This window comes from Tamandua tetradactyla, chromosome 15, assembly GCF_023851605.1.
Source record: "Tamandua tetradactyla isolate mTamTet1 chromosome 15, mTamTet1.pri, whole genome shotgun sequence".
In the NCBI taxonomy this organism is placed as follows: Eukaryota; Metazoa; Chordata; class Mammalia; order Pilosa; family Myrmecophagidae; genus Tamandua; species Tamandua tetradactyla.
In genome coordinates this window covers 78,984,480-79,012,211 of record NC_135341.1, presented here as the reverse complement: position 1 = coordinate 79,012,211, position 27,732 = coordinate 78,984,480, and the positions used below count along the sequence as shown (strand labels likewise).

The following is a 27,732-nucleotide window of genomic DNA, read 5'->3' as shown; positions in this document are numbered from 1 at the left end:
ATGTTCTCAAATTATGAGTGTTGGGGAAATAGTAGTAGTCGTTGTAATAATATTATCAGATGTAATATATCTCTATAATGCGAAGCATTTGTTACTGTTCTATATAATGCATTATATTATTTTTATTATTAATATTATATATTCATAGTGTTTTACGGTTTTTAATTATTTTAACAGAGGTTACACATCTTTAGTACGGAAATGGAATGTAGAGATCTATCCTTCTGATTAGAGGAGGGCCTCAAGAGAGAAAAGTCTTAAATGCTACTGTCTTCCAGCTTACTAACCTCTGTTAAAGATCTCACCTGCAGATTTGGTCTTTGACTTTGGAACATTTTTATGCTATGGCTGGGCTCAGCCTGCATGGCCTAAAACCATAAAGGACCAGTCCTCGTAGATTTGCTGAATCTTAAACACGAACCAAGGTCCCTTATGCATTAGGTTTGGGGAGAAGTGATGTAGTCCTGGTACAGAGCCTCCTTCCATGGTACTGAATAGTTCTTGAGGCTGAGGAAACTCCTGGCCATTGCCAGAGACCCTGCACCACTGGATCATGATGTTCTTGAAAATGGGGAGACGACCTCTAGGGATGTGGGCAAACAAGTGAGGTTGCATCTGAAAAGTCAGCTAGGGCTGTTTTAAAGCACCAGGGTTTCGGTGCAGAGCAGAAGTGTGAGCTGGGAGAGGGCCAATTCTAAACAGTAGGTGATAATTGGGGATAAAAAGCTGGGGAAGATGGAACGCTCCTTTTTAGCTCCTTTGTGCAATTCAGAAAGTAAAAAGCTTCATCACTTGAATGCCTCTGTGGGTAGCTGGAGACCAGGGTGACCCTATGAAGTTTTGGAGGTGCCAGGAAGAGCCTGGTGACATCTAGCTGGGGGGTGATTCTTAGAATCCCATAGTGTGGTTTTGGAGAGGTAGTATGTCACGCTGTTTTCAGTCATTTATATCTTTTAGTGTCACAGAAGGTTTAGACATGGGAAAGTGGGGACAGTGTGCCCTCTTGTTCCCCAGAATGGATGTAGGGTAGACTTTGTCATAATACGTGGCTTATCTGAATTTTGTCCAGCTAGCCAAGGATGACAGGGTGGTTGTTTAAGAATGTGCCCATAACATTCTGTCCCTGGAAGGCACTTCAGGTCATTTCACTTTCTGCCTCAGTACACAGATCGTTCTCTTATTTTTCTTGACACTGGCTAGGCACCCAAACAGCACTGCGCTAGGGATTGTGGGAGCTACAGGAAAAGTCAAGTTCATGAGTCACTTTGGTGATTATGGCAATGTTGGATACTTTAGAATTAGGAACCCACACATGAAAACAGGCTGCATGAGCTACAGAAACCAGAGGCAGGAGGCCATGGATGGCAGTCTCTAGGGTCAGAAGCTTAGAAGCACCAAGACTTGAGTTGGGCCTGAAGGCCAAGTACAAAAGGCTCTGCACTGTATAGAGAAGGTTGGAGTGTCGTGAATCCCAGAGAGAGGCCTGACATTGCATAAGTGAGGGTGTGGGAAAGGAGCTTGAATGTGGAGAGGAGGGGACGGTGCTGGAGTATGAGCATGGGGGAGGTCCTTGATTGCCAAACAAAGGCCTCAGGATCGATGCCCTCAGACACACACAGCTGACAGCAGTCCACTAGCAAAGGAGGCACGTGCTGAGAGCAGGGCATTAGGGAGTTCATTTTGCTGGCATCTTGCAGACTTCCACACTCATTGTGGGGAAGGGGCTAGGGGCTAGGATAACAGCCATGAGGTTGTTAAAGTAATTAAGGTATAAGAGTTTTTAACAAGAGTGCTACAATGAAAATAGCAGAAGGGGCAAGAGAAATATCAAAGGAAGACTGGTAGCACTTGCGAGCAATTGGAGATGGGGAAGTTGGAATGGACAAGAAGAGTCTAGATCAATGCCAAGACTTCTAGAATATGGTGGAGCTACTGTCCAGGAAATGGACATTGGGAAAGAGCCTTATGGTCAGGGAAGTTTAGACTTTGAACTGACAAGTGAAATAATGCAACTGCCTAGAAGATAGAAAACTCAGACTAGAAAGAGTTGGAAGATTGAATCTAGAGTTGTGGATCTGTGAGTCACAAGGGTAGTAGTTAGAGGTGTTGATACTGAAAACTGGGCAGGGTCTTGGAAGAAACCTACCACCAATGGTTGATGAGCACTAGAAATGTTTGACTCCACCTATCTTTGAGGGCCAAGACCAGGGCAATGGGTGGTTGTCTTTTTCCATGAGCGAGCAGAGTTTGGGTGGATGCCCAGCTGGGGCTTGAGGCAGAATCCAAGACATAAGCTCCAGCCGAGGCAACAAGGTGAAGGAAAAAGCAACACGTAGCTTCTGTTTGGGGATCTCACCATATTTTCAAGATTTGCTCCTAAAACCACAGTTATGGATGAATACCTATCTCCTAAAGAGGGAAAGTGAATCACAAAGGTATTTCATATCGAGGAAGGTATTTCAGGAAAAAGAGCTTGATATCTCCCCATTCGCTCCTTGGGTATCACATCTTTCCAGGCAGGTCCCACTGGTTTCTGGGCCACTGACACTCTGCTAGGGTCTGGAGGGCAAAAGCCAATGAGCTCAGAACTAAAATAATTAATTGCTTCTGGAGGCTCTGGCTTAGAGCCAGCAGCAGATGCACTGGGTGAATTTAATTCTTTAAATTTATTTGACATTTATTAAGCACCCACTGTAAACTCAGCCACCTTTTGTTCCAAAGGTCCTTCCTTCTCTCCCCGTAAGTCCTCATCAGTTACTAATGCTCCTGTAAGCTTCAGAAGTGACAGCCAAAATTTCTACTGTCTGTCCCCCTCCTCCCAAGGGCACACCTCACCTTCACCCTAGCACTAAAGGTGATGTCCTGTGAGCTGGATGCTGTGTCCTCCACAGTTCTGAAACACCTACCACCTAGAATCAAGAAAGCTGGACATGGAATCTTGGAGACAGAACGGCTCCTAGGTGGCATCTTTCCAGGCTCCCATCTACAGCAGGACTCTCCTCTACAGCATTCTTTACTGATTGTTATCTAGGCTCTGTCTGAAAGCTTGCAGGGACAGCATGTCATCTGCTGCACAGCTCCAACTGGGTGGGGGTGGTGTTTATACGGATCCATTTAATTTCATGAAGCAAAATAACATCTCCTTTCTTTGTCATAATGATAATGACATTTCACAAAACTTGACGGTGACCTACCCCTTCCTCCCCCCATGTCTGTGTCTGGGTTTCTCCAGTCCCAAATACTGCTGTTTGCAGATCTCTTCAGGAACAGACCAGGACTGACAATCCTTGGTAGGTAGCTTGCCCTCCTCAGGACAGGTGCTTTGCAAACAATGTCTTTCATGAAACAGGTGCTTTGCAAACAATGTCATCAGACCTGAGAGCCTCACTCCATACGTGTTCTTACTAGCACAAAGGACAGCATGGTTTGATATCACCTCCTCTAATCTGACCTTAGTTGGGACCACACAGTCAGACAGACTGAGTTTTAAAGTCTCGTTTTGCAAATTCCATGACTGGACAGGTTACTTGTCCTCTCAGAGGTTTAGTTTCTTCACATGCAAAATCTACCTCATGGGGGCTGATCTGAGGATTAAATTAGTTAATACATGTAAAACGTTGAGTGCAGTAAGTGTTCAAAATGGGTGGTTATCAGTATTACTAGTCCTCATCAGTAACAGTGCTTGGCTCTTTTGTCAGCAATATTTCACCTGTATTAAGTCTGTGCTCAATCAAATACCTAATTTTTTTTTTTTTTTGCAGACAAGCTAAGTGCAAAGCAGGTCTCCTTCCTTCTGCATTCTCTTATTCTTGTTTTTACCTAAACATTAAATTTTAGATTTATCCGCTGTACCATGTCATCACACAGTTTTCAAATTAGCATTCAGAGCTGTTGGACAGTTCTGGATCCTGTTTCTGTTTTCCATGGCACTGATTATGCTCCCCAACTGTTACCTGCAAACTCAATGAACGTCCCTGTGCTTGCATCTGACTCATGGATTTAAAAAAAAAAAATCAAACAGACAAGAGATTGAACAGGACAAATATTCGAAGAAAGCTAGTGACTCCCTTCCTGCCCGACAGAGTCACTAATCTTTTTGATATGAAAAAAAGCTCTGTAGCCACATTACAATACTTTCCCTTAGGAAACCACCAAGGATTTTTTGCTGAAATAAAAATTCACTGCGTCTGCCATTCCTCTTGAGTTTTCTAAATGTGGAACCCTAGTAAGTGAGATGAGGAAACCCTAATTTGTTCTTAATGAAATTATGTTGACTCCCAATCATCACTGAATTCAATTTTTTTTTCCTTTTGCATGGGCAGGCATTGGGAATTGAACCTGGGTCTCCAGCATGGCAGGCGAGAACTCTGTCACTGAGCCACCGTTGCACCACTTTGAACTCAATTTTAAATGCCCAGAAACCATGTGCTTCATAGTATCTTCGAGTGTTTCACAGGGACCAACCTTAACATTTACTGTTCTTTAATCTCCATGCCCTGGCCTCTTCCCCTATGTGGAAATTAGGGTCTGCAGTCTGTGGGCACCCACCCTGCTTGTTCATGCTTAAGAACAGAGCTCTGTGATATATCTGCAGTTTTCTGCAACCTGGAGGTGTTTCTGTTAGGGCTGCTTTCTGAAAGCCACTGACCCTAACAGCCCTCTGCCCCTCCTCCGCTCCATCACACACCCTTCCAACTTCCAGAGATTCAAAGCCCAGCAAACTCTCAGTCACTATAAAGTATGTAGTTATCTAAGCCCCTAGTAATGCTTCCCAAATGTAGCTACCTTTCAGAATGATCTGGAGCAGTTTCAAAGACAGATTGCCGAGTGTGCCCAAGCCCACCTGGATCAGCCTCTCCAGGCGATGTTTAGTCAGCGAGCGCCTTGTGAGAACTGGCTCACGTTATCATCAGAACACACACCTACCGGGCTGGTCTGGGACATGGTAAGCCTACAGTGCCACCCACACCCTGGTCATGAACCACAGGCCCCAGCAGTCTGCATCCAAGCACCCTTCACCTTTCCTCTTCCCAACACTTTCAGTATAGTCTCTTTCCACCCAAATCCAAATTCTCCTTTACATTCCTGTTCATCCTTAGGGACCCAACATAAACCGGTGCCCTGGAGGCCATGTCTCAACTGCCTAGAGAAGGTATTTTTTTTTTCAAGCATTTCTGTTCCGTCCTGTCCTCCAGCCTTTGTGTCAGCTTGCAAGGAGGGTCCTGAGGGAAGGAGCTGCCAGCCTCCTGGTAGTATCCTGTGCTCTCTTGGGCACTGATGAATGAGGCTGGTGAGCTGCTGCTGGTTTCCTGTCACTTCCAGGGTAGGAAGCCCTCAGAGCTCTGGCTTCTGTCCATATCCCACAGTGAAGTGTGTGGATAAGGATGATCCAGAGATATTTATGTTGAGATGCATTCAGATCAGGCATTACCCGTTACCCATCTCTCTGTCTCCTGGAATGGGGCCTGGAGAGGGGACACTAACCGCCACCCAGAACCCATGGGATTAGTCCTGGGGTTGCCCCTGATGACTAGGGACCTTGCGCCTCTGAGTATAGAAAGAGCATGGGCTCTGTAGTCAGACTTAGAGGGTGTGCAGTCCAGGTCGGCTCCTATGAGCCATGTGATCTTGGGTAGCTCAGCTAGCCTTCTTATACCAATACCTACCTCCTAGAGCGGTTGTGAGGGCTAGATGAGTTGAAGTGAGCTACCAGGGTAAAATCCCAATGCATATCCCAAGGTGTAATTGATCATTGATTATCCCTAGCCTCCTTGACCCAATCCCTTCCTTCATCAGAGCCTTCAGTTTCCTCTTCTGTTAAATGTGTGCTGAACCTCCCCACAGTTCTACAGTCCTTCAATTGTGACTCTCCAACATTAATATCTTTATCAGAGGGGCACATGTCCACAGGAGAAAATGAACTAATGAAATTCAGCGAGTTTAGAGAAACTGGGTGCAAAGAGGAGCCAGGTGTCAGGGGCTGGATAAAGGAGAACAATTACGAAAAGAGAGAAAGGAAATGCATTACAGGAGAACTGAATTAAAAGGAGAGCAGACTTCTAAGGCAGCTGAGGGAGTGGACTCTGGCCCGTGCAGAACTCTGCATCCACACAAATCCCCACTGTGCTGTCAGCCATCTTCACGGGTCCCAGCATGGCTGCTGCTATGACTTGGAGCTGTGCGTGTACCCCTAGAAAAGCATGTTCCCAAACTTAATCCATTCCTGTAGGTGTGAACCTATTGTAAGTAGGATCTTTTGATAAGGTTACTTCAATTAAGATTTAGTCCACATCAATCAGGATGGGTCTTAATCTTATTACTGGAATCCATCTAAGCAGAATAAAATTCAGACAGAGAGAGAAAGACACAGGAACCAAGAAGCTGAACATCACTGGAACCCAGAACTTAGAAGAGGAGAGAGAGATGAAGGAGAGATGCTTGTGCCTTGCCAGGTGACAAGTTAAGGACCAAGTGTCGCTGGCAGCCAGCCCCAGACTGCCACAGTTTTGGAGGAGAAAGCAGTGCCTTGAAGGCACCTTTCCTTGGACTTTCTTTTGGCCTTAAAATTGGAAGTTAATAAATTTCCATTGTTTAAGCTGAACCATTGCATGTTATTTGCTTGAGCAGTCCAGGAAACTAAAACAGACTTTGGTACTAGGAGAGAAGAATGCTGCTATTGCAAATACCAAAAATGTGGAAGTGGCTTTGGAATTAGGCAATGGATAGAGGCTGTCAGAATTGTAAGGGGCTTGACAGAAAAGGCCTAGATTGCTTTGAAGAGATCGTTGGTAGAAATAAGGATGCTAAAGGTACTTATGATGAAGGCTTAGAAGGAAATGATGAATGAGTTACTGGAAACTGGAGCAAAGATGATTCTTGTTTTAAAGTGGCAGAGAACTCGGTGAAATTGAGTTCTGATGTCAGATGGAAGGTACAACTTGAAAATGATGAACTTGGATAGTTAGCCAAGGAGATTTTCAAGGTGCAGCTTGGTTTCTCCTGGCAGCTTATAGTGAAGTGAGAGAGGAAAGGGATAAGCTTGGCTCAAGTAAACCAGAATTTGATGGTTTGGAAAATTCTGAGCCTGTCCAGAGCAGGGCTCCACGTAAAGGTTTAACTGAACATGGAACCAGTGAGCAATTTCCATGGAAGACAGGATTTGAAATGTAGCTGTCTACATATCTATTATTCCTGTGGATGTAAACCCATTTTAAGTAGGACCTTTTTGATGAGTTTACATCAGTTAATAAGGATGGATCTTAATCCTATTACTGGAACCCTTTAAAAGTAGAATGAAATTCAGAGAGAGAGAGAGAGAGAGAGAGAGAGAGAGAGTGAGAGAGAGACAAACCCACAGAAGTAGCAGCCACAAGTTGCACATCAACATGACCCCAAAGAGAAAGGAGAGGCCAGGAGAGGCCACCATGTACCTGGCCACATGACAAGCTAAGGACCAAGGCTCTCCAGCAGCCAGGCCCAGAATGCTCCAGTCTTTGAGGAGAAAGCATCACCTTGATGACATCTTGGTTGGGACTTTCTGTGAGCCTCTCAAAGCCACAAGTTAATAAATTCCCATTGTTTTAGCAACCCCATTTCATGGTATTTCCTTGATCAGCCTAGAGAACTAAAATAGCTTCTAATACCACAGACTGGACATTGGATTTCAATGAATTCCAGGGACCAGGGGGGCCTCCTTCTATTGACCTTAGGGTGACCGAGTGATGCAGGGGTGGTGTTGAGCATCTTGGAAGCACTCGCTGAACATGTGCATCATGTGGTGACTGAGCAGGACCGTCTCCTCCAGAGCCTGAGAATGGCCAGGTCTTGGGTTAAAGGGGCCAAAACAGCATCAAGCTCCACCCTCTCTCTAAGCTCAGGGACTCCCTGCACTCTGCTGGAGGGGTGGCACCACAGCTTAGCTTGCATGCCTTTAGCACGGGAGCTCCCTCCTAAGTTGCCCCATCCTGACTTTGGCAACTCTAAGCTTCAAAATGAGACCCCTCTTTCTGAACCCAATCTTGTAGCACTATGGTCCTAACTCTGCCCTCAGGTGACATGTCCATCTCTAAATGTCTCATCCAAAGGGCTTGCAGCGTGCAATTTCTGAAATGGGCCTTCCCGTGGCTCATCATGGCAAGGAGTTACTCCACAGCAGAGAGGGGGCTGTGGTCAGATGGATTCAGGAAATTCTGATTCACCCTGGGGGTAGGGCTGGGGGTACTATCATTTGAGAATCATAAGATACAACCAGAATCCTAGTGTTCCAGCTGGAGATGCTAAGGCCCTGCCTGTAAGGGTTAATGTACAGGTCAACATAGGTAAAAGCTTCTGCAGATCATGAAGTGAGATGCAGAGTCAAGACACAGGAAAGGTGAGACAGAGAGTAGGGCTCTTCCCTCTAAAACCAATGACATCCAGGGTAATCTAGAGGGGTATACACAGGACTCTCAGTGTAGCAGGGGCTGCCCAGTTACTGCTCATGGGGGCTGCACAAGACCACTGTGGGAGAGCATTAGGGCCTCTGAGCCAGCGCCAAGCCCACGCCTCCCTTCCAGCGTGACTGCCTGGAACAGCAGCCAGGCCTCCAGGAGTTGGGCATCTAACAACCCTTGGCAGGTTCTTGATCTTGGATCGAAAGTCCTAGAAGACAAAGCTTATGTATAGAGTGCCCCTTTGCACAACCCCAGGCCAGCACGGCCAGGCCTGAATACACATGGTCCTTCATGGGGAAACTGCTGGCCCATAGGAATTTTTGCCTTCGAGTCCATTGTCACTCCTGGAGGAGGCCTATTTGAAGGCATGCCTAGGTGTGTGTCTGAGATCTGTTTTCCATGCTCACTGCTGAATGAACAGAAGAAAAGGGCTTACATTGTGACAGGGGGGATTTAGGTTAGATGCGGCTTACAGGGGAAGTCTGTGACAGAGCATAACATAAAGTGCTGGGACAGATTTCTGAGGGCATCTGTGGAATTCAAAAGAGGTTATTTGAAATGGAATGCCCCTGCTTGAAGGATCCCAGCATGCTGCTTTCTGGAGGCCAGAGGGCAGCCCAGCTGACCTAGCGGATCTCTTTACGATCCTGTCTGATCCTACGATGTTCCAACCCTACAGCTGAAAGAATAATCCTGACATAGCGTTTTCTCACACTTTGATGAAGAGAAATTCGAGTCCTAAAAAAATTTATATATAGGTTTAGAAAAAGAGAGGAGTAGGATGATGGATGAGAAAAACTTTTAAAGGTACTGCTTAAAAGAGAAAACACAAGGGAGATATCCCAACACTTTGGCCTCTTGGGCTGTGCTATCTTTTTAATCCCCTGCATTCATGTTCTATGGCTTATCTGTGAATTTGGTTAACACATTCCCCAGCTGCTCAATTGCCTAAGATAAGGCAGGAGATGTTAATAGAGAGCGCTCCATCTTTTCCCACTGAGTCTGATTTCAGGATTCAATGACTTGCTAAACCCACTCTTTTCCCTACATTCTGTGTCTCATATGGGCTTATCAGTGCAGGAGATAAACTGCCCGCCAGGTGTCCAGTGAGTGCCCACAACGGGCAGACAGCAGGCAGGGGCAGGCAGCCTGTGGTCCCTGGGGACCTGCACAGAGAGCTGGCTGCTCCAGCACTGGGGGCTGGACACAGACATGTTGCAGGCCAGCCAGCCCGGACAGTGGGAGCACCCTGAGTGCTCGCCTGCTTGACCAGGAAGCGGCCAGAGGGTAGGCAGTGGATGTCAGCTTTCTACTCACCTCGGCCAGTGCTGTAATGCTGGAGCTTATCGCTGTACACAGCCTCCTTGCTGTAAGCCCGTTTCCTGCAGACAGAGGGAAGACGAGCTCTGAGCCCGGGCATGTGCCCGCTGCCCACTTTGGGGGCCTCCACACCCAGCCCCAGACCCAGATCGGGGCTCGCCCAAAGGATCGAGGCTCTGTATCTTCCATGGCTGGGGACTGGGCACTCTTCAGTGTAAGGTTTAGCTCCTGCCCACTGTCAGCATTCTGCCGCGGCCACCACCCACTTCTACAGGCCGTAGGAGCTTACAGCCCTGAGTAATCATAAAGCAGTGCTGTCATCAATTGTAATACATATTCCACACCTCTGCAAGGTGGTGGAGGTGGGGTTTGGAATCCCCGCACTCTGTGCATGACTGTTCTGTAAACCTACAACTTCTCTAATAAAGACAAAAATGTGCAAGGCCTTCAGAGCCAGCCGTTCTGCAAAATTCAGCTCCTCCTTTCCCCCTCGGCTCCTCTCCTGCCCACTTTCCTTTCCTCCACTGCTGAGGGCCTTTCCCCGCTACCACGCGGGTGCGCCGAGGCAGGGGGCGTGGCGATTGAGCCGGTCGGATGTGATTTTCTCCCGGTCACTCTGAATAGTCGTTCTGTACGAAGGGGTGACACCCTCGGCTCGAACGAGATCTGTGGGTACATGCTGTTCACCCGTCTTGCCCAGCTTTCACAGTGGATTTTTTTCCCCAGGCACAGAGAAAACAAAGAATCTGGAAGCTGCCATCTCTGGACTGAGATGGCATCAGGGTCAGGGGTCTGACAGCATGCGGGGGGCTGGGGGGTGGTCCGCACGGCCTGGGGGTGGGGGCTGTGGGGGGGAGGGGCCCACCTGCTGCACACGATGGAGATGGCCACCAGGGACACCACAAACACCACCCCGGCCGCCGCCGAGCCAGCAATCAGGGGCAGCTGCTCCCTCAGCTCGGACTTGTAATCGTCTAGGTGAGAAAGAGGCGTTAGCGTCCTCCCCGCGTGACCCCGGCCCGCAGCCGGTGTTCAACGCATGAGACCAAGCAGATTACGCGGATGTGCAGCACAGTTCCTCTGCCTCCGCGCTGTGAGCCCAGCAAAAGGGAGAGTTAGTCCTAAAGCCACAAACAGACAGAAACAATCCCTAAAACAGATGACGACGACGGTGATAAAAAGAAAACAGCAAGGACACATATGATCTCGGAACCGAGTACCGATGACATCTGTCCCGGGAGCAAAGCTGCTACCCCATCTACACCCTGTCTCGCTCAGGAGGTCCCTGAACGGACTGTGAGCCATGCAAGGGTATGTCTAATGGAGGGGAAAGAAAACCCGCAAATATCTTATCTATGCTGAAACGCAGCTTAGAGGACTGAGTTGCTGAGATACTGAAAGAGCATGCCCGGGCAGCTGGCACCCATGGGCCCTTAGAGGATGAATTATCACCTGAGAAGTGGCCCCGCACTCGGACAGCTCCCACCCAAGAAGAAAAGGTTCGTGGCTTTTGCCTGACATTAACACCACACTGGTATACGAGGTGGAGTGGAGGCCCACGGTTCATAGAGTAGGATGGAGCTTCCATTCCCTGCTTTACCATATGGAAGCTTTGTGATCTTGGACAAAATATGATTTAGTCTATCTGCCCCTCAGATCCTTTGTCTGTTTAAAAAAAAAAGGATAAGTCACATAAAGCACTTTTCACAGTGTCTGCTTCTTCATGGGTGCCCCAAATATTAATTCTGTTTTCCTTAACCCATATAAACACTTGGCCCAGTTGGCTAGTATTATTGCTATGGCTACTCTCTCACTCGGTTTTAAGGGGCCACTACCTAGTATACACGGTTAGCCATTTGGAGGGCAAGTTATCGATGTTGTATTACAACTAAGGTTGCCAGATTTAGCAACTAAAAAGACAGGAAAAAATGATGTTTTGGTTAAGGTATGCCCCAAATATCGCATGGGACATATGTAAACTAAAACATTATTCATTGTTCATCAGAAATTCAAGTCTAACTGAGAGTCCTGTATTTTAGCTGGCAACTCTAACGATACTTCCTACAGTGAGGCTCCCCTGCCTGCACCCAAATCATCTGAGGCTGTTTGTTAAACTGACTATTCCAGGGTCCCTCCTCAGATCTGCTGAACGAGAACCCCAGGTTATCTGCACGTTTAACAAACACTCAAGGAGGTCTTTCAGCTCCCCAATGTTTGAGAACCATCCCTCAAATATGTGCACCCGGAAAGAGCCTTATAAAGACAAGGCTGTTGTTTCTTGAAGCTTCCCACTATATAAGAAATCAATTGTTAAACTTTAGAGTTTAAGTCCCCCTCAGCTGAGAGCTTTTTGTAAGACAGTGTTTTTTTTAAAATAAATAAATTTGCTCCCCTCCTCCAAAAAAAATGCCAGGAGCACATGAAGAGTTCATAACCATGTTCTTATAAATTATTCACTTCATATGGCAATGGGAAAACTGCATGATTTTTTAAAAATTTGGCATCTAAGCCAAAGGGCAGCTAAGAGCAGCCTGGGATCACCTGGTGCTCACCTGCCCAAAGGGTGGTTGCTGCCCCTGGGTGGGGTTCCCGGGCCTTCCCAGGCCCAGTGACCCTCTCGTCGCTGACCCAGCAGACTCCGGGAACGGGACTGCCACCACGTGTGAACCACAGTCACAGAGATAAATACTCAAGTATTTGGCCACTTACCAGAACTCTCTTACATCTCGGCCCTCTTGGGTTTACAAAACTTAACTGCCAAATGTAAAAGGAACAGCCTTCTTGGGAGAGATTTGTTACTTCTTGATTTGTCTAGCAGAATTACCAAGAGACCAGTGCTCAAAGCACTTTGAGTTTTGGGCTTTTAATCCTGTATACCTCCTGATGCCAAAGTGCTCATAAATCTCGATGGGATGTGAGGTGTGAAGAGGGGAATGGGGTCCTCATGGAAAAGAAGACATCCTGCCTTCTACCCACTAGCAGCATTCTTAATCTGAATGAACTGGTTTACCCTTCCACTCCATCTTCAAAACAGGAGCAGAAATTCACCTAAAATAAACCCAAAATGGGTTGCAAACTCCAATCCTAGGGGGGCCAGAGAGTTCAGTGAAAGAGCCCGGTGTGAGTCACAGCAAAGTGGCAGACCACAAGCCAGTATCCTTGCCCCAGAACGCCCACCAGCAGCAGCTTCTCTTAAAGGTTTTTACAAGGAGATGGACAGTCTAATTTTTATAGGAAATCATCTGTATTTAAATGTTTCCAATTAATTTTTAAATTGTTAAAAAATACCATGTGGATTAATATAAAATCTCAAGCCCTACCAAGCTCTCGGTTTGGGAATGCTGGCCTAAAATAAAATGCTTTGTAAAGGCAGATTGTTTTCTGTATAATTTAGCAAAAAAAGGAAAGAAATTAAAGGCTTTCAATCAACTGGGTCAGGAGTAGATTGACCAACATTTGGAAAGCTATCAGGAAACAGCTAATAAATAAGGATGGCAGACAGATAGCTAGATAGATATAGATAGATTAGATGATTAATGATAGAGATAGATGGATAGATTGATATACAGATTGATAGATGAATTCATAAACCACAGTAACGGAAAGGCACAGAAAGACAAACCCCATGCACAAGAAGGTTTGCTGAGGCTACAGGGTAAATAGATTTTCATAACTCTGAAAGGGAATAGACTCCAGAGACTGGGGCGATGGTTATAACAGGTGATAATACAGCCCAAGGCCCAAGTATTAATTTACTTATTTTGGGGGTGTGTGGCAGATTTTCTGGCCTTGGGGCCGGTTTGGACAAGAGCGGGTTTTCTGCTGGAGATCCCTGCGCAGAACTTACTTGGCATCACATGTGAAGTTGCTTCAAAGATTCTGAAACCACGGAGGCATGAGACCGTCCCACCCCGAATGCAGTCTCTCCCTTTCCTCCCTGCAAACCTAGGGTGCGTGAAATGAGCCTGTGAGCTTAGACCCTGGTCTCTAACAGCAGCGGAGCCATGCGAGGATGACAACCCAGGCACCCGGGGGCTAACACCGTGAGCACACTCTGGGGGTCTCACTGCTGCAGGAACACGCAGGCGGAGACCCTCACAGCTAATGAGGTGCTGGGAAAGGCACGGGGTTAGTCTTCAGGCACGTGCCCTGCCTGGTGAGGCTGGTGCGCCTGCGCGGGCCTTCTGCGGGGCGAGCTCTTCCGAGGGCGCGGCGGCACTGCGGCTGCGCGTCCCCGGGCACCTCCCCGCGCTGGCGGCGCCGCGGCGCTTACCGTCGGTCAGCGTCTGGAAGCACATCTTCCCGCTGAACTTGCCGTAGCCGGCCACCGTGCGGGCGCGCACCTGCACCACGTACACCATGCCGGGCCGCAGGCCGTCGATGCGCGCCGTGTTGGTCTGGCTCCGGGCCATGGAGGAGTTGAACTCGTTGTGCTCCTTCAAAAGAACAAGGCGGGGAGGGTCACAGCGCGCCCGGGCTCTGCCCCGCCCCGGAGCGTCCAGGCCAGGCCTGGTCAGCTCTCAGTCCCCAGGCCCGGCGACAAGTCATGACCAGCCCCAGGCCATCTTCTGAACGGGGACAGAGGCCTGACCCAACTAAGGGACTGCAGAACCTGCAGAACCGGCTGAGACCCACGGGCGGCCCTGCTCCGAAGAGAGGGGTCTGAGGAAGTGGCTGAGAGCCCGGAGCCCGGGGAGGGGCTCGCGGTCACTCCCTCCCACATCCACACTCAGAACTCAGAGGCGGAATAACACAGTGCACCTCGCTTTGCAGAATCCTCTCACGTCTCTGACCTCAGCAGGAGCCTGGGTTGCCTCCGCCCCTGCCCGCCTCTCCTTACCCTTAGTTTGCTCAATTCTCCTCTCCTCACTCAAGATATGCCCCAGTTGCTCCTCCCAACGCCTCTTTCTAGATCATTCCTCAAGGCCTTTCAAGTCTCAGGCTAGTGACTTTGCCGCAACCCTGCTGAAGAAGTCAAGGCCATCTGGGTGACTTCCGCATCTGCTCTGCCTTCACCCTGGCCGTGCCCACCCCCAGCTCCCTGCCACCGGCCCTTGTGTTTACCCTTCCCACCTACCTACTCAGGAGGTCAGCCCACCCTCCCATCCATGTCTCTCCAACACCTCCTGCCTCACCGGCTGCAGCCCCTGGTCCCTGCACACGCGTGTCGTCTGGTGTGCACAGATTTTGCTTATGTGGCTCATTGTTCTGACTCTTTTACCTTCATAGCCGTCCTTAAAAGGTCTCCCTCTGCTGCTAATCTTATTTAATAACAAATGGTTCGTGCCTGGATTTTTGTAGTGTTCCGTCTTTTCTGCTCACCCTTCTGCTCAAACTTCTTTTCTAAAACTAATTTTACCTTGTTCTGACCTCCCTAAAATTGTCATCAGATAAAGACAACTCCCCTAAAGCCAGGTTTACAGGCCCTTCCTGATTAATTCACTCAGCCCCTGCCCACCAGGCCTTCGTTGCAGCTATTTTCCCAGTGAAATGCCTCTCACTGGCCCATCTTCATCCTTCATCTAGACACCTTGCTCTTGGCACCTTCTTATGCACAAACTTGGCCTCTAATCGTTTTCATGTGAACTTATCTTCCCTCTATGGAGATTCTGGGTTCTCTCCTAGTGTGCAATTAGACACATTTAGAGTCTGAACCTGCCTTGTCTGCATCAGAAATTCTGGAGCAACGTGGGAACATTGGCTGAAATGAAGAGATTGGGTCCCTGGGAGGGGGGCACCCAAGACCCATGTGCAGATCTGGGGTACTGCAGTGCATTCTCAGTGCTAAATTCAAGAGGCATGGAGACACGTTAAGGGAAAAGCTGGTGACGAGGTCTGAAGGCTGTGTCCTCAGTCGAACGGCAGAAAGAAAATGGGGAGTTGAGCCAGGAGAGGAGAATACTGTACAATGATAAGACCTTGCCACTGTCTTAAAATGTACAATAATTTACTTTGCAAAGGTGAGGATGACATAATGTGGATTCATTCATTCATCCCCTTGGTTGGCAGTGACATTTCTGATGCAACTACCATGCACTGGCCACTGTCCATGGGCTGCGGGTACAGAGGCATTATCCCTCCATTCAGGGGTAGACCAGAGAAAAGACAGATGATGACAGCAGTATTCTCTGAATGTTTTGGCAGAGGCCAGCTTGGGGGCTGTGGGGCTACAGTGGGTCACTCGGCCCAGACTGGGAGAAGGGTGGGGAGAAGGTCAGGGAGAGAGTGGCAGGAGTTGAGTTCTGAACAATGAAAGGAGTCAGGCATGTAGGTAAATGTGGGGAGTGAGAACAGAATAAAACATTCTAGGAGAACAGAATAAAACATGCAAAAGCAATTTAGGAGCCTGCAAGTAATTGGTGTGCTGGGCTGTGGGTGGCATGGGGGTGGTGATGAGTGATTCTGAGACAGTAAAAGGGAACACAGGTTTGAGTTCAACTCAGAGTTGACAGAGACCCACCTGTCTGCAGACATGGGTGCTCACCCTAATGGAGGCAGTATTCGTGCACCCCTGGAGGACATGCCCCCATCATCTGATCATCTGATCTTTTGATCTATTTAATAGAAAGTGGATTTTCCCCGCCCCATCCAGGGATCCATTAGAAGGAAGGGGGATGTCATCTAGAGCGTTGGTCATTTTCATCTTGATACACTGGACTTCTGAGATCTAAAACTTTGAAAAATCACCTCATCACCTTGCAAATAAATACAAAATCTTGTTGCTACAAACCTCAGGCAGCTGTCTACATTCCCTGGCTTCACTGGAATTGGAGAGACTCATACACTGCTTAAAATAAGTGGAGCATTAGTTGGGCGGTTCTTTTACTTAGAAAAAAAGCATGCTGAAATATCGGCCTTTGGATTGTAAGGACCAAACATTAACCCCATAATCGATGAGTGAGAGCGATGGGGCCAGCTTCCTTTTCTGTGTATGGGTCACTTATGCCTGATTGTATCAGTGTGCAGGAGACAGAGGCTGCAACTATCGAGCAGAGACCATGTCTCCCTTCTCGCTCCATTCCCAACATGCAGCACAAGGCTCACACCACCTGGGTGTTCAGCCACTCAGTGCTAAATGAATGAATAAACAGCACACTTTGGTCCAGTTATTTGGGCCAATCGATAGAGCACAGTATATTGCCATGCTCTGAAAGAGTTTCTGTGAGAAAATGATGCTAAAATTTGAAGGGTAGAAACCAAAACCACGCTGTACTAGCCTGCACAGCTCTTAAAAAGCGTGAGTAAATGACTAAATGCTTAATCATTAAGACAACCCAGAGCAGATGTAGATGCTCCTCCTATGGTTTGCCTACAAGCGCTGACACCAGGAGTGAAAAGTGCTACAAGACAGTAAAAAAGAGAGGATGATGGATGGAAACATTAAAATGGGAAAGGAGATGAACATGGTAGAGGCTCTGGGAGTGTCACCAGCTTGATGACATCTGAGCTCTCTATTAATGAGCTGTTGGAAGAGGCGAAAGCATCAATAATTCTCTTCACAGAGCTAAAATTGTAAGGTTCCCCAAGCACAAACAGAGAGGGTGATGCAGGGCGAGAGGCCCAGGGAGGTTTCTTAGGCACTGGCAAACTACTGCCCATGGGCCAGCCACCTTTTTTGTAAACAAAGTTTTATTGGAGCATAAGCATGACTGTCAATTATAGCACCTTTTGTGATATAGCCACAGAGTTGAGTATTTGAAACAGAGATATGGTGGCCTGAAACCCTAAGGTGTTTGTTATTTGGTCCTTTGTTGAAAAAGTTTGCTGATCCTGGATTAGATGATGAAGTTGGGGCATTCCTGGGGAAGGGAAAGTTACCCAGGAGGGGAGAATGGTAGGTTTGGGTTCTTTTTTTTGGACTGAAAGCAGGACATCTACTGGGATGAGTTATGTTTGTGTTTGGGCCTTCTGTAGACTGAGATTCTATGACCACGTGGAACAGGTGGGTTAATAAAAAGTGATAGATCATTCTGGATATAAGCGATTGGGTTTAAAATTAAGAATCAAGCTCTTATTTCAGGGCCACAGTGACTGAGATCCTCAGCATCAAAAGTGATTGCACTCCCCTATCGAGTTTGGAAAGTTCCACCCTTGAAATAATATAGAAATGTCCCTGCATGTGACCTGTGTGATCATAAGGTAGAGCATTTAACGTTGTTCTTACTTAGCTCTTTCTTTTTTCTTTTAAGCATCAGAGTTAATATATCTGTGCTTATCTGGCACATGTAATAGGTTCTCACTATATGAAGAAATGTTCTTGTAGTAATTATTATTTCAAAACACCTTCACAGACTAATGCCTTTTTCTTTAGTCATATTAGAAATGGTCAAGGCAGTTTAATGGATTTCAATCAAACACTATAAATGCAGGAGAGTCCTACAGCAATGCACCGAATGATAACCAACACTTTGGCATAGAACCTTCTGTATTCCCAAGAAAGCATTCTATGCTCTGGAGTGGGACGCTGAGGTACAGAAGATGCCTCAGGCATTGAGCTGCTATGCACGTGTGCCTGTTAATAATTAGTAGAAATTACTGTGGAGAAGGAAGATGGCCTGAAATCGGAGAACAACCTTCTTTCATAGTATCAGAAGCTGATGTTAATCACAGTTTTTCAAGGGAAGAGGTTTGAATATAAACAGAAAGGCAGTAAAGGAGCTTGGAGTGGGTTGGCATGAGGGGTCAAGGTACATGGGTGCAAGCCTCACGGCGTTGGTCCCTAGCCTGTCACTAAGCCCTCTGCCCTGGCCCAGCTGCCCCGGGGAAAGAGACTGTCCTTGGCACAACAGCTGAGGGGAGGAGCAGGTGGTCTCCACTGCATCCAGCCCCATGCAAGGCCTTCACTGCCTGCAGGGCACAGGACCCCGGCTGTAGACTCACTTCCTAGCTGTGTCATCAGGGGCAAGTTTGAAAACGTCTTTGTGCTTCGGCTTCTTTGTCTGTACCAGTGATTCAGTATTTATCACACTGGACTGTGAGGGGCTAAGGAGACTGTGTTTATGGAACCCCTGAAACCTGATAGGCACACACTAGGGAGGATTTATTTTATTTTTCTGAAATGAATGGCTGTCTCAACAGGCTGCAGTTTGTGTGTGTGTGTGGTAAGTGGGGCTGGATGGAACCTCGTGGAGACTCTGACATCACACCATATACTGGCCACACATGATACTCTGTGGGATGTTAGGTCAACTTTGGCGACAAAATGAGACCATGTGGTCATTTGGTCCAAACAGATAGGGTGCCTCAAACAAAACAATTTGCAAAGTCAATATTTATTTTATTAACTAATGAACCATTTCTAGCAAGTGAAGGGCCCAATTTCAAAGCCAAATGGATATAATGGGTGCTCAGGAATCCATACAGTTTAAATGATTCCAGATTCACTGAGTTATCTGAATCAACTGTCTACAAACCCTTGTATTCTCTAAATAGAACAAAACAGTGCCCAATCCTCCACCTCGTTTTCAAGTTCAGCTGTATGGCTGAAGGGCACACCTCCTCACAGACCAGATTGGGGATCCATCTGGTCCTTCACTCTCAGGGGGGTAAATTGCTGCCATTTTACACGTGTAAAAATGGCAACCCTGAGTGGTTAAGTAATTTGACCTCAGCTGCATGCTGGTTAGTTCCAGAGGACACTAGAACCTAGGAGTCCTGTTTTCCAATGCAGTCATGTTCCACTCTTCTGCACTGCCTCAATGGTGGAGGGCTGCAGGCCTGGGTTCTTGGTCCTCTTATTTCTACTGGCCCCAGGATGAGCTCTTTCAGGCCCAAGGCTTTCTTTCATAACAGTTACATGCCCCAACTCCCAAATGGATATCCCCAACCCAGTGCTCCCAACCCATTTACATCCAATTGCCTACTCCACTTCTCCACTTGGGCATCTCACAGGCACTGTAGATATAGACTACTCTTCCTTTCCTCAGATATGTTCCCTACATCTTTCCCTTTCTCAGTGAACAGAAGCTACATCCTTCTAGGAGCACAGGACAAAATCCTTCCACAGCTTTAATCCAACCCATTGGAAATATCTGGACATCACCAACTTTTCATCAGCCCTCTGCTTCCACCCCACTCCAACCCACCATCATCCCTGGTTTAGGTGATTGTAGATCTATCAGGGTTATTTTCAACAGAGTGTCCTCAGCTGGCCACTGCCCATGACCTTGGAACTTGCAAATCTGCAGACAGAGCTGGCTCACCTTCTCATAGTACCGGATCTCATAGTCCAGGATGATGCCATTAGGCTGCTCTGGCTGTGGCCAAGACAGGGTGATGCTCCTCATGGTGGCACTGACCTGATGCATGATGGGAACAGTGGAAGGGGCTGTGGAGAGAGGAAGACAGAGGGAAGAAAACAGAACTTGATTATATGAGCAGAGCCATCCTACAGAGAGAGAGAGTATGTGTTATTGGGTTCGAATACTATCCGTTCTTTCTTATAAGCTGAGCTGCAGAACTTCCTGTGGGTCTTGCAGAATGAGTAGGATCAGGATAACAGAGGAGAGAAACAGTGATAATTCAGGAGAAGAGAATTATCTCCTCTGCATGAGAGCAGGGGCTGGAATAGACATGGTCTTTTCATGGGCAGGGGGGAGAAAGGCTTGACTTAAAAAAGGGATGGTTGGAGAAATCAGAGGAAAACAGTGCAGCCTAGGGAAGCTGGAGTCAATTAGGGAAGGTGATTACAATCAGGACACGGAGTCTGAGTTTCAGACAGCCAAAAAAGTGGAGCAACACAATGCTTTTGAGTAGAAGTGAAGCAAGATAAAAAGGTGTTGAAGGATTCTCAATCTTGCAGTGATTGTGCTGAGCTATTGCAAAGAAGAGAACCTGGAGGCAAGGGATGACAGCAGGTGAGTGGAAGTGGTCAGTGCAGAATGATTGTGCAATAGAAAGGAACATTCTGACAAAAATCACTTTCTGATACTGCATGTAAGATTTTACTGCACTCCAAAAGGAAGAGAGGAGACATCACTCAAGAAGACATGAAAGCAAACCAACTATGATCAGAGTTTTCCAAGTAAGGACATTTGCAATAAGGAGCTCACAAATAAAAATGTAGAAATAATATAGAAACCACACATTTGAAACAGGATAATTCCAAAAGTGATTCCGAAATCTCTGTCTGGAAACAATATTTTACTTCCCAGTTTGACATTTTTTACATGGTGTAAGTAAAATGAAAGCAGTCTGGAAATAATAAATGAGGGCTGTCTTTCTACAGAAAGGTGGGTAAAGGATGACGCTTCAGCATTGCACTCTGCTCGGGGGCTGTTCCGTTTAGTTCTGGTACCTCTGCGGTTATGAAGGTCATTTCCTCACTTGAACTCCACTTTACAAGGGTTTCTCTGGGGATAATGGCTGAGTGACATTTACTATCCTCAATTTAAGTTAACAGATTCCCCTCTGAGACCAAGACCTGAAATTAGAGAGCACAACTATAGCCACGGAGGCCCTTATCTCAGCCTTCTCCCCGACTCAATGAGCTCCCAGTGACTACCTACTGCATGCTAGCCACAGCACCAGGGGGATGAGGAGGCTATAGGCCACTTATTCTAAGGATGCTCAAAGTCCAAGGAGAAAACAGGGAGCCAACAATGAAAGCCCAGTGTGAGCAGTGCTGTGACGAGGCTTTAGAAAGAGAGTGTCCTCCTGGGATTTCTAGAGCCAGCTTACACGGTTTCCATTTGAGACCTGCTGCAGGCAAAAAAGTGTGCCTCTCAGGTCTCTAGGTCCCAGAAGTGCAACTGACTAATGGCCCCAACTGCTGCACTCTGAATTCCATCATCACATTCACACAGAGACTGTGCTTCCCACGGTGCCCCAGCCAATGATGAGCATGGCAGGAAAACTATGGTGGTCCCATTCTCACAAGGTGAGGAACTCCTCCTGCACCACCACCCCACCACCTCCCATACTATGAGCCTTATCAGTGCTTTCTTGGAGCAGCATGGAAGTCTAAGACTCTTCCTATACAATCCTTCCTTCCCTTCCTTCACCGGGACAGAAGTTCATTGTGGTCTGATGGTTCTTCCATGCTCCACTAGCTCCCATCCCAATTCTTCTCACAGGTGTTTTCCCCAATAACGCTCATGCACATCTAATTCCATCATGGTGACAGCTTTCTGGAGGATGTGAGTTATTATAGTCCTGAATCCCCTCTACAATTTCCCTCTTGAGGATTTGCTGCTTGACTCCTGCTGAACCTGCAGGGATGGAAGGCCTCTAGGAGTGGCTGCTCTCTCCTTGGGAAACTCTCACCATTTTGCATGTCTTCCTTATCCTTATCTGAAATTTGTCTTCTTCCCACTGATGTCAGTTCTGCCAACTGAAATAATATAAAATGTTCCCTCTTCCACAGAATGGCTTTTCAAATATCTAAAGAAACTAGTTATGTCTCCTCTGAGTTTTTTCTGCTGAAAAGAATGGCCAGTTACTACAAACATTTCTCCCATGACATACTGTTACCCAAGGTGACTCTTTGCCAAATGGAGCCTATACTTTCTACATTCCTTTTTTAGGCAGGAGGCCCAGACGTACACCCAATTCTTCTCCTGCATACAGACTAGCAAATATTAGAAACTAATATCTACCATGATCTGTGTACTATGCTTCTATTAATGTGACCATTTGGATTAGAGACATGTCTTTGCTGTTTGATTCTTAAATCAGAGTCAAATACAGTCTTTAGTATTTTCCCATGGCACACTCCTAATCTTTTTTTTTGGCTTTTGCTTTTGACTATTGGGATTTTTATCTTTTTACCTTAAAATCGGCCTATTAGTTGAGTAAGTCGAAATAAATTTTGGATCCTGATTTTGCCATCAGTTACATTTCTCTCCCTCCCAGCCTAGTTTAATAGCCCACATTAATTAGTCTATTAATTGTTTAATTCATCAAACCAACATTTACCAAGCATTTGCCACGTGCCAATCACCATTCTAGGTTCTGGAGATACAACAATATATGAAATAAACAAAATTCTCTGCTCTCCTAGAGCTTACTTTCTACTGGAGGGATTCAGAGACTAGGCATAAATAAATAAGCACAAGTATGTTAAAATATATTGAGATAGGATGTAGGAAATTGGCAGAGTAGGAAGTTCCAGCATGAAGTCCTTCCACCAGAACAACTATTAGACAGGTAGAAATTGTTTGAAACAACTACTTAGAAACTGCAGAGTCCAGGAGAACACTGTACGGCAATCAATGAAGAGCAGGAAGAAGACACTGGTAAATTACAGTAAAGAACAGTAAATTGCTCTCTCTGTGCAGTGATTACCGGAGCCCACTGCCTACTCGGCAGTCTGCCATAGGGTACAGTCCCTAGCTTGCTGGTGACAGAAAGGGACATAAAATCCTCTTCCCCAAGAACAGGGTGGGCATGACCTATCACTACTCACGGCTTTTGATGAACAACTTTGGATTGCTGGCAGCCTGGCTCTGAGAGTGGCCATTGTTTCAACCTGCCCTGTACAATCAGCTGAGGAGAAGCTCCTTGTACCCTTCCTGATCCCCTCCCAGGGCAGTTTGGAACCAGTCTGTGTCCGCTTTGTGGGTCCCTGAACTTCCCTGTTCTGACTGGGACAGACGGAGTTGGGACTTCCCTGAATTTGTCCTTCAGGAGATAGTAGCTTGAGACAACAAAAGAAGTAAGTATAAGAAATAATAGAGGTAGAAAGCACAGAGCAAAGGGTTACTTTAAACACTCAAGAAAGAGGTGAGTCTCCTGGGTAATAGAGTGGGTATTCAAACTCCTGTAAACAAGAGAACTCCAAAACAACTAATAAACTTAAGCCCAATGTGACGGTTGGGTTCTGGTGTCTAGTTGGCCAGGTGATGGTGCCCAGTTGTCTGGTCAGGCAAGCATTGACCTGATGGTTGCTGCAAGCATATTTCATGGCTGGTTGATAAACCGGAAGGCTGGTTGATTAAATCATCAGCCAGTTGATTGCAGCTGTGGCTGGTTACATCTACAGTAAACTAAGAATGTGCCTTACAATAAGATAAACCAATTGATCAAAGGCTTTTGAGGGAAAAGAGAGACTTTTCACTGCTTCTCCAACAATTGCACACCAATAAATTGGATAGTTTAGATGAAATGGACACATTCCTAGAAACACACAGACTACCTACACTGACTCAATTAGAAATACTGAATCATAAGAAATATAACTGAACAAACCAATTACTTATAAAAAGATTGAATCAGTAATCAAGTGCATCCCAACAAAGAACTGCCTAAGACTGGATGGCTTTATAAGGGGATTTTACCAAACATTTCAAGGAGACAGCCCCAATTTTGCTGAAACTCTTCTAAAAAATTGTAGAAATAGGAACACCCCCTAGTTCATTCTATGAAGCCAACATCACTCTTATACCAAAGCCAGCTAAAAATACAAGGAAAGAAAATTACAGACCAGCCCCTCTTATGAATATGGATTTAAAAGTCCTCAACAAAATACTAGCAAACTGTATCTGACAGCACATTTAAAGAATTACGAACCATGCTCAAGCGGGATTTATCCCTCGTATGAAAGAGTAGTAGAAACAAGAAAATCAATTAATGTAATACATCACATTAACAGAATGAAGGGAAGAAAGAAACAAACACATCCGATTATCTCAATTGATGCAAAAAAGGCATTTGACAAAATCCATCACTGGTTCTTGATTTAAAAATTTAGAATGAGGAATATAAAGGAAAACTTTCTCCACATGATAAAGGACATATACGAAAAGCCTACTGTAACATCATACTCAGTGGGAAAGACCTCAAATACCAGGACCAGGACAAGGGCTTCAACTGCCATTTCTGTTATTCAACAATGGACTGGAATTTCTTGCCAGAGCAATTAGGCAAGAAAAAGAAATAGAAGGCATCCAAGTTGGAAAGGCAGAAGTAAAACGTTCCCTTTTTCAGATGACATGATCCCATATGCAGAGAATCCTGAAAAATCCACAGCAAATCTCTTAGAGCTAATAATTGAATTCAGTAAAATAGTGGGGTACAAGCTCATTAACCCCAAATCACTAAGGTTTCTATATACAAACAACGGACAATCAGAAGAAGAAATCAAGAACAAATTTCCATTTACAATAGCAACTAGAAGAATAAAATATCTAGGAATAAATCTAACCAAGGATGTAAAGGACTTTTACATAGAAAACTCTAAAACATTGTTGAAAGAAATAAAAGGAGACCTAAATAAATGGAAGGACATTCCATGTTCATGGATTGGAAGACTACATATTATTAAGATATCAGTTCTTCTCAAAGCAATTTATAGATTCAACACAATCCCAATCAAAATTCCAACAGTCTTCTTTGCAGAAATGGAAAAGCCAATCTTCAAATTTATATGTAAGGGTAAGGGGCACCAAATAGTCAAAGCGATCTCTATAAAGAAGAATGAATTTGGAGAACTCATCATTAAAACAGCATGGTACTGGCACGAGGACAGACATAGAAACCAATGGAATCAAAGTGAGAGTTCAGAAATTAATCCTCACATTTATGGCTAAGGTTTTTTTCTTTTTAGAATTCCAGATTTTATTATTACTAAAACATTATAAAAAAATCATACTTTCAGCTGAGCTTCATAGTGTTTTTAAAGAATTAAAAGGGAGAATTTGAGGTTTTAAAAACAGGAAACTATGATATGTTTATTTGATAAGAATGGAGTTAGACCATGGACAGCATGGTTAATTTTTTTAATGAGATATATGCTTATTTCACAAGTTTGTTGCTAACTTTTTTTTCTAATTCTTTTGTGTTTTTTAATTTTTTTTATCTTGTGAAATATAACATATATACAAAAAAGCAATAAATTTCCAAGTACATTTTAACAAGTAGTTATAGAACAAATTTTAAAGTTTGGTATGGGTTACACTTCCATTATTTTTCGTTTTTCCTTCTAGCTGCTCCAAGACACTGGAAACTAACAGAAATATCACTATGATGATTCAGCAGTTGTACTTATTTGTTAAATCCTATCTTTCCTGTTATACTCCTCCTTCTCTTTACATAACATGTATACATAAAAGCAAAAATTTCAAAGAACATCACAACAATTAGTTGTAGAACAGATTTCAGAGTTTGGTATGGGTTACAATTCCACAATTTTAAGTTTTTACTTCAGCTGTTCTATGGTACTGGAGGCTAAAAGAAATATCAATATCATGATTCAGCAATCATACTCATTTCTTAAACCCGAATTTCTCTGTATAACTCCACCATCACCTTTGATCTTTCTCCCACTCTTTAGGGGTAGTTGGGCTATTCCCCTTCTAACTTTTTTATGTTGGAAGGGGCTATAAATAATATGGGATGGGAGATGGAACTAGCTCACATTCTGGAAAGGCTGGCCCTTCTGCATTTCAGGACTTATCTCCTCCAGGGACCCATCTGGAGGTTATAGGTTTCTGGAAAGTTATTCTAGTGCATGGAACCTTTGTAAAATCTTATATAGAAAATCCAAACATCCCCCTAACTCTGGCCAATGTATTTTTGACCTGAGCACAAAGACCACTTAATTGGGGGAAACAAATCTCTTTAATAAGATGGTGCTGGAAAACTACATCTCATTTGCAAAAGAATAATGGTAGATCCCTCCCTCAAACCTTACACAAAAATCAACTCAAAATGGATCAAAGACCTGAATATAAGAGGCAAAATAATCAAACTTCTAAAATAAAACATAGGGAAACATCTTCAGACCTTCTGTTAGGCAATGGTTTCCTAGACTTTACACCCTAAGTACAAACTAAAAAAGTAAAACATAGATAAGTGGGACCTCATCAAAATGGAAAACTTATGTGCATCAAAGGACTATATCATGAAAGTAAAGGAAAAACCTAAATAGGAGAAAATATTTGGAAACCACATATCTGACAAAGATTTAATATCAAAAATATATAAAATAATCCTTCAACTTTACAACAAAATGTTAGAAAACCCATTTAAACAATGGGTAAAAGATTGGAATAGATCTCTCTCCAAAGAAGATATATATATGACCAAAAAGCATATGAAAAGATGCTCAACATCATTAGTCATCAGGAAAATGCAAATCAAAACCACAATGACATGCCATTTCACACTCATTAGAATGGCTCTATTAAAAAAAAAACAGAAAAATACAAGTGTGGGAGAGGATGCAGCAAAATAAAAACACACATTCATTGCTGGTGGCAACATAAAATGGTGCAGCCCCTGTGGAAGACAATTGGGTGATTACTCAGAAAGTTAAATATAGAATTACCATATGACCTGGCAATCCCACGACCTGGTATATACCCAAAAGAATTGAAAGCATGGATTCGAACAGCTATTTACACAGCCCATGTTCATAGCATCATTGTTTACAATTGTCAAAAGATGGTAGCAACCATTTGTCCATCAACTGAGGAATGGATAAACAAAATGTGGTATTTATATGCAATAGAATATTATCGTACCATAAAAAAGAATCAAATTTTGAGACATGCAAAAGGTGTGGCTGAACCTTGAAGATATATGTTGAAATAAGCCAAACACAAAAGGGCCAGATATTGTACAATTTCACTGCTATGAAAAACTGAGAATATTTAGATGGTGTGGGGATAGGGAATGGGAAGTTAAGGCTTAAAATGTACAGAGTTCCTATTTGGAAGAATGGAAATGTTTTGGTAATGAATGGTGGTGATGGTAGCACAACATTTTAAACATAATTAACAGCACTGGAATATGTATTTTAAAAGGGGAAATGTGAGGTTGCAAATTTGCTAGTGGAAAAAAAATTAATCCATTGCACTGCACTGTACAAACAGTCCTAAGTTAAACCATGGACTATAGTTAATAGTACAATGATAAAAATATGCTTTCATCAATTGCAACAAATTTTTCACACCAATGCAAAGTCCTAATAATAGGGTGTATGGGAATACTATATTTTATGCATGATTGTTTTGTAACCCACAACTTCTTTAATAAAGAA

General features: G+C 45.0%; 1 protein-coding gene across 3 annotated transcripts in view; it reads right to left on the bottom strand.

Moving 5' to 3' along the window:
- Window positions 1-27,732, bottom strand: part of EPHB1 (EPH receptor B1) — a 395,735-nt gene that overhangs the window by 70,351 nt on the left and 297,652 nt on the right. For all 3 annotated transcript variants that reach the window (XM_077130187.1, XM_077130185.1, XM_077130186.1), the window contains 4 exons: window positions 19,955-20,079; window positions 14,026-14,188; window positions 10,618-10,726; window positions 9,750-9,814 (listed from right to left, as the gene is read on the bottom strand). In XM_077130187.1, coding sequence (XP_076986302.1) covers window positions 9,750-9,814; window positions 10,618-10,726; window positions 14,026-14,188; window positions 19,955-20,079 — 462 coding nt within the window. The remainder of the gene's footprint in view (window positions 1-9,749; window positions 9,815-10,617; window positions 10,727-14,025; window positions 14,189-19,954; window positions 20,080-27,732) is intronic.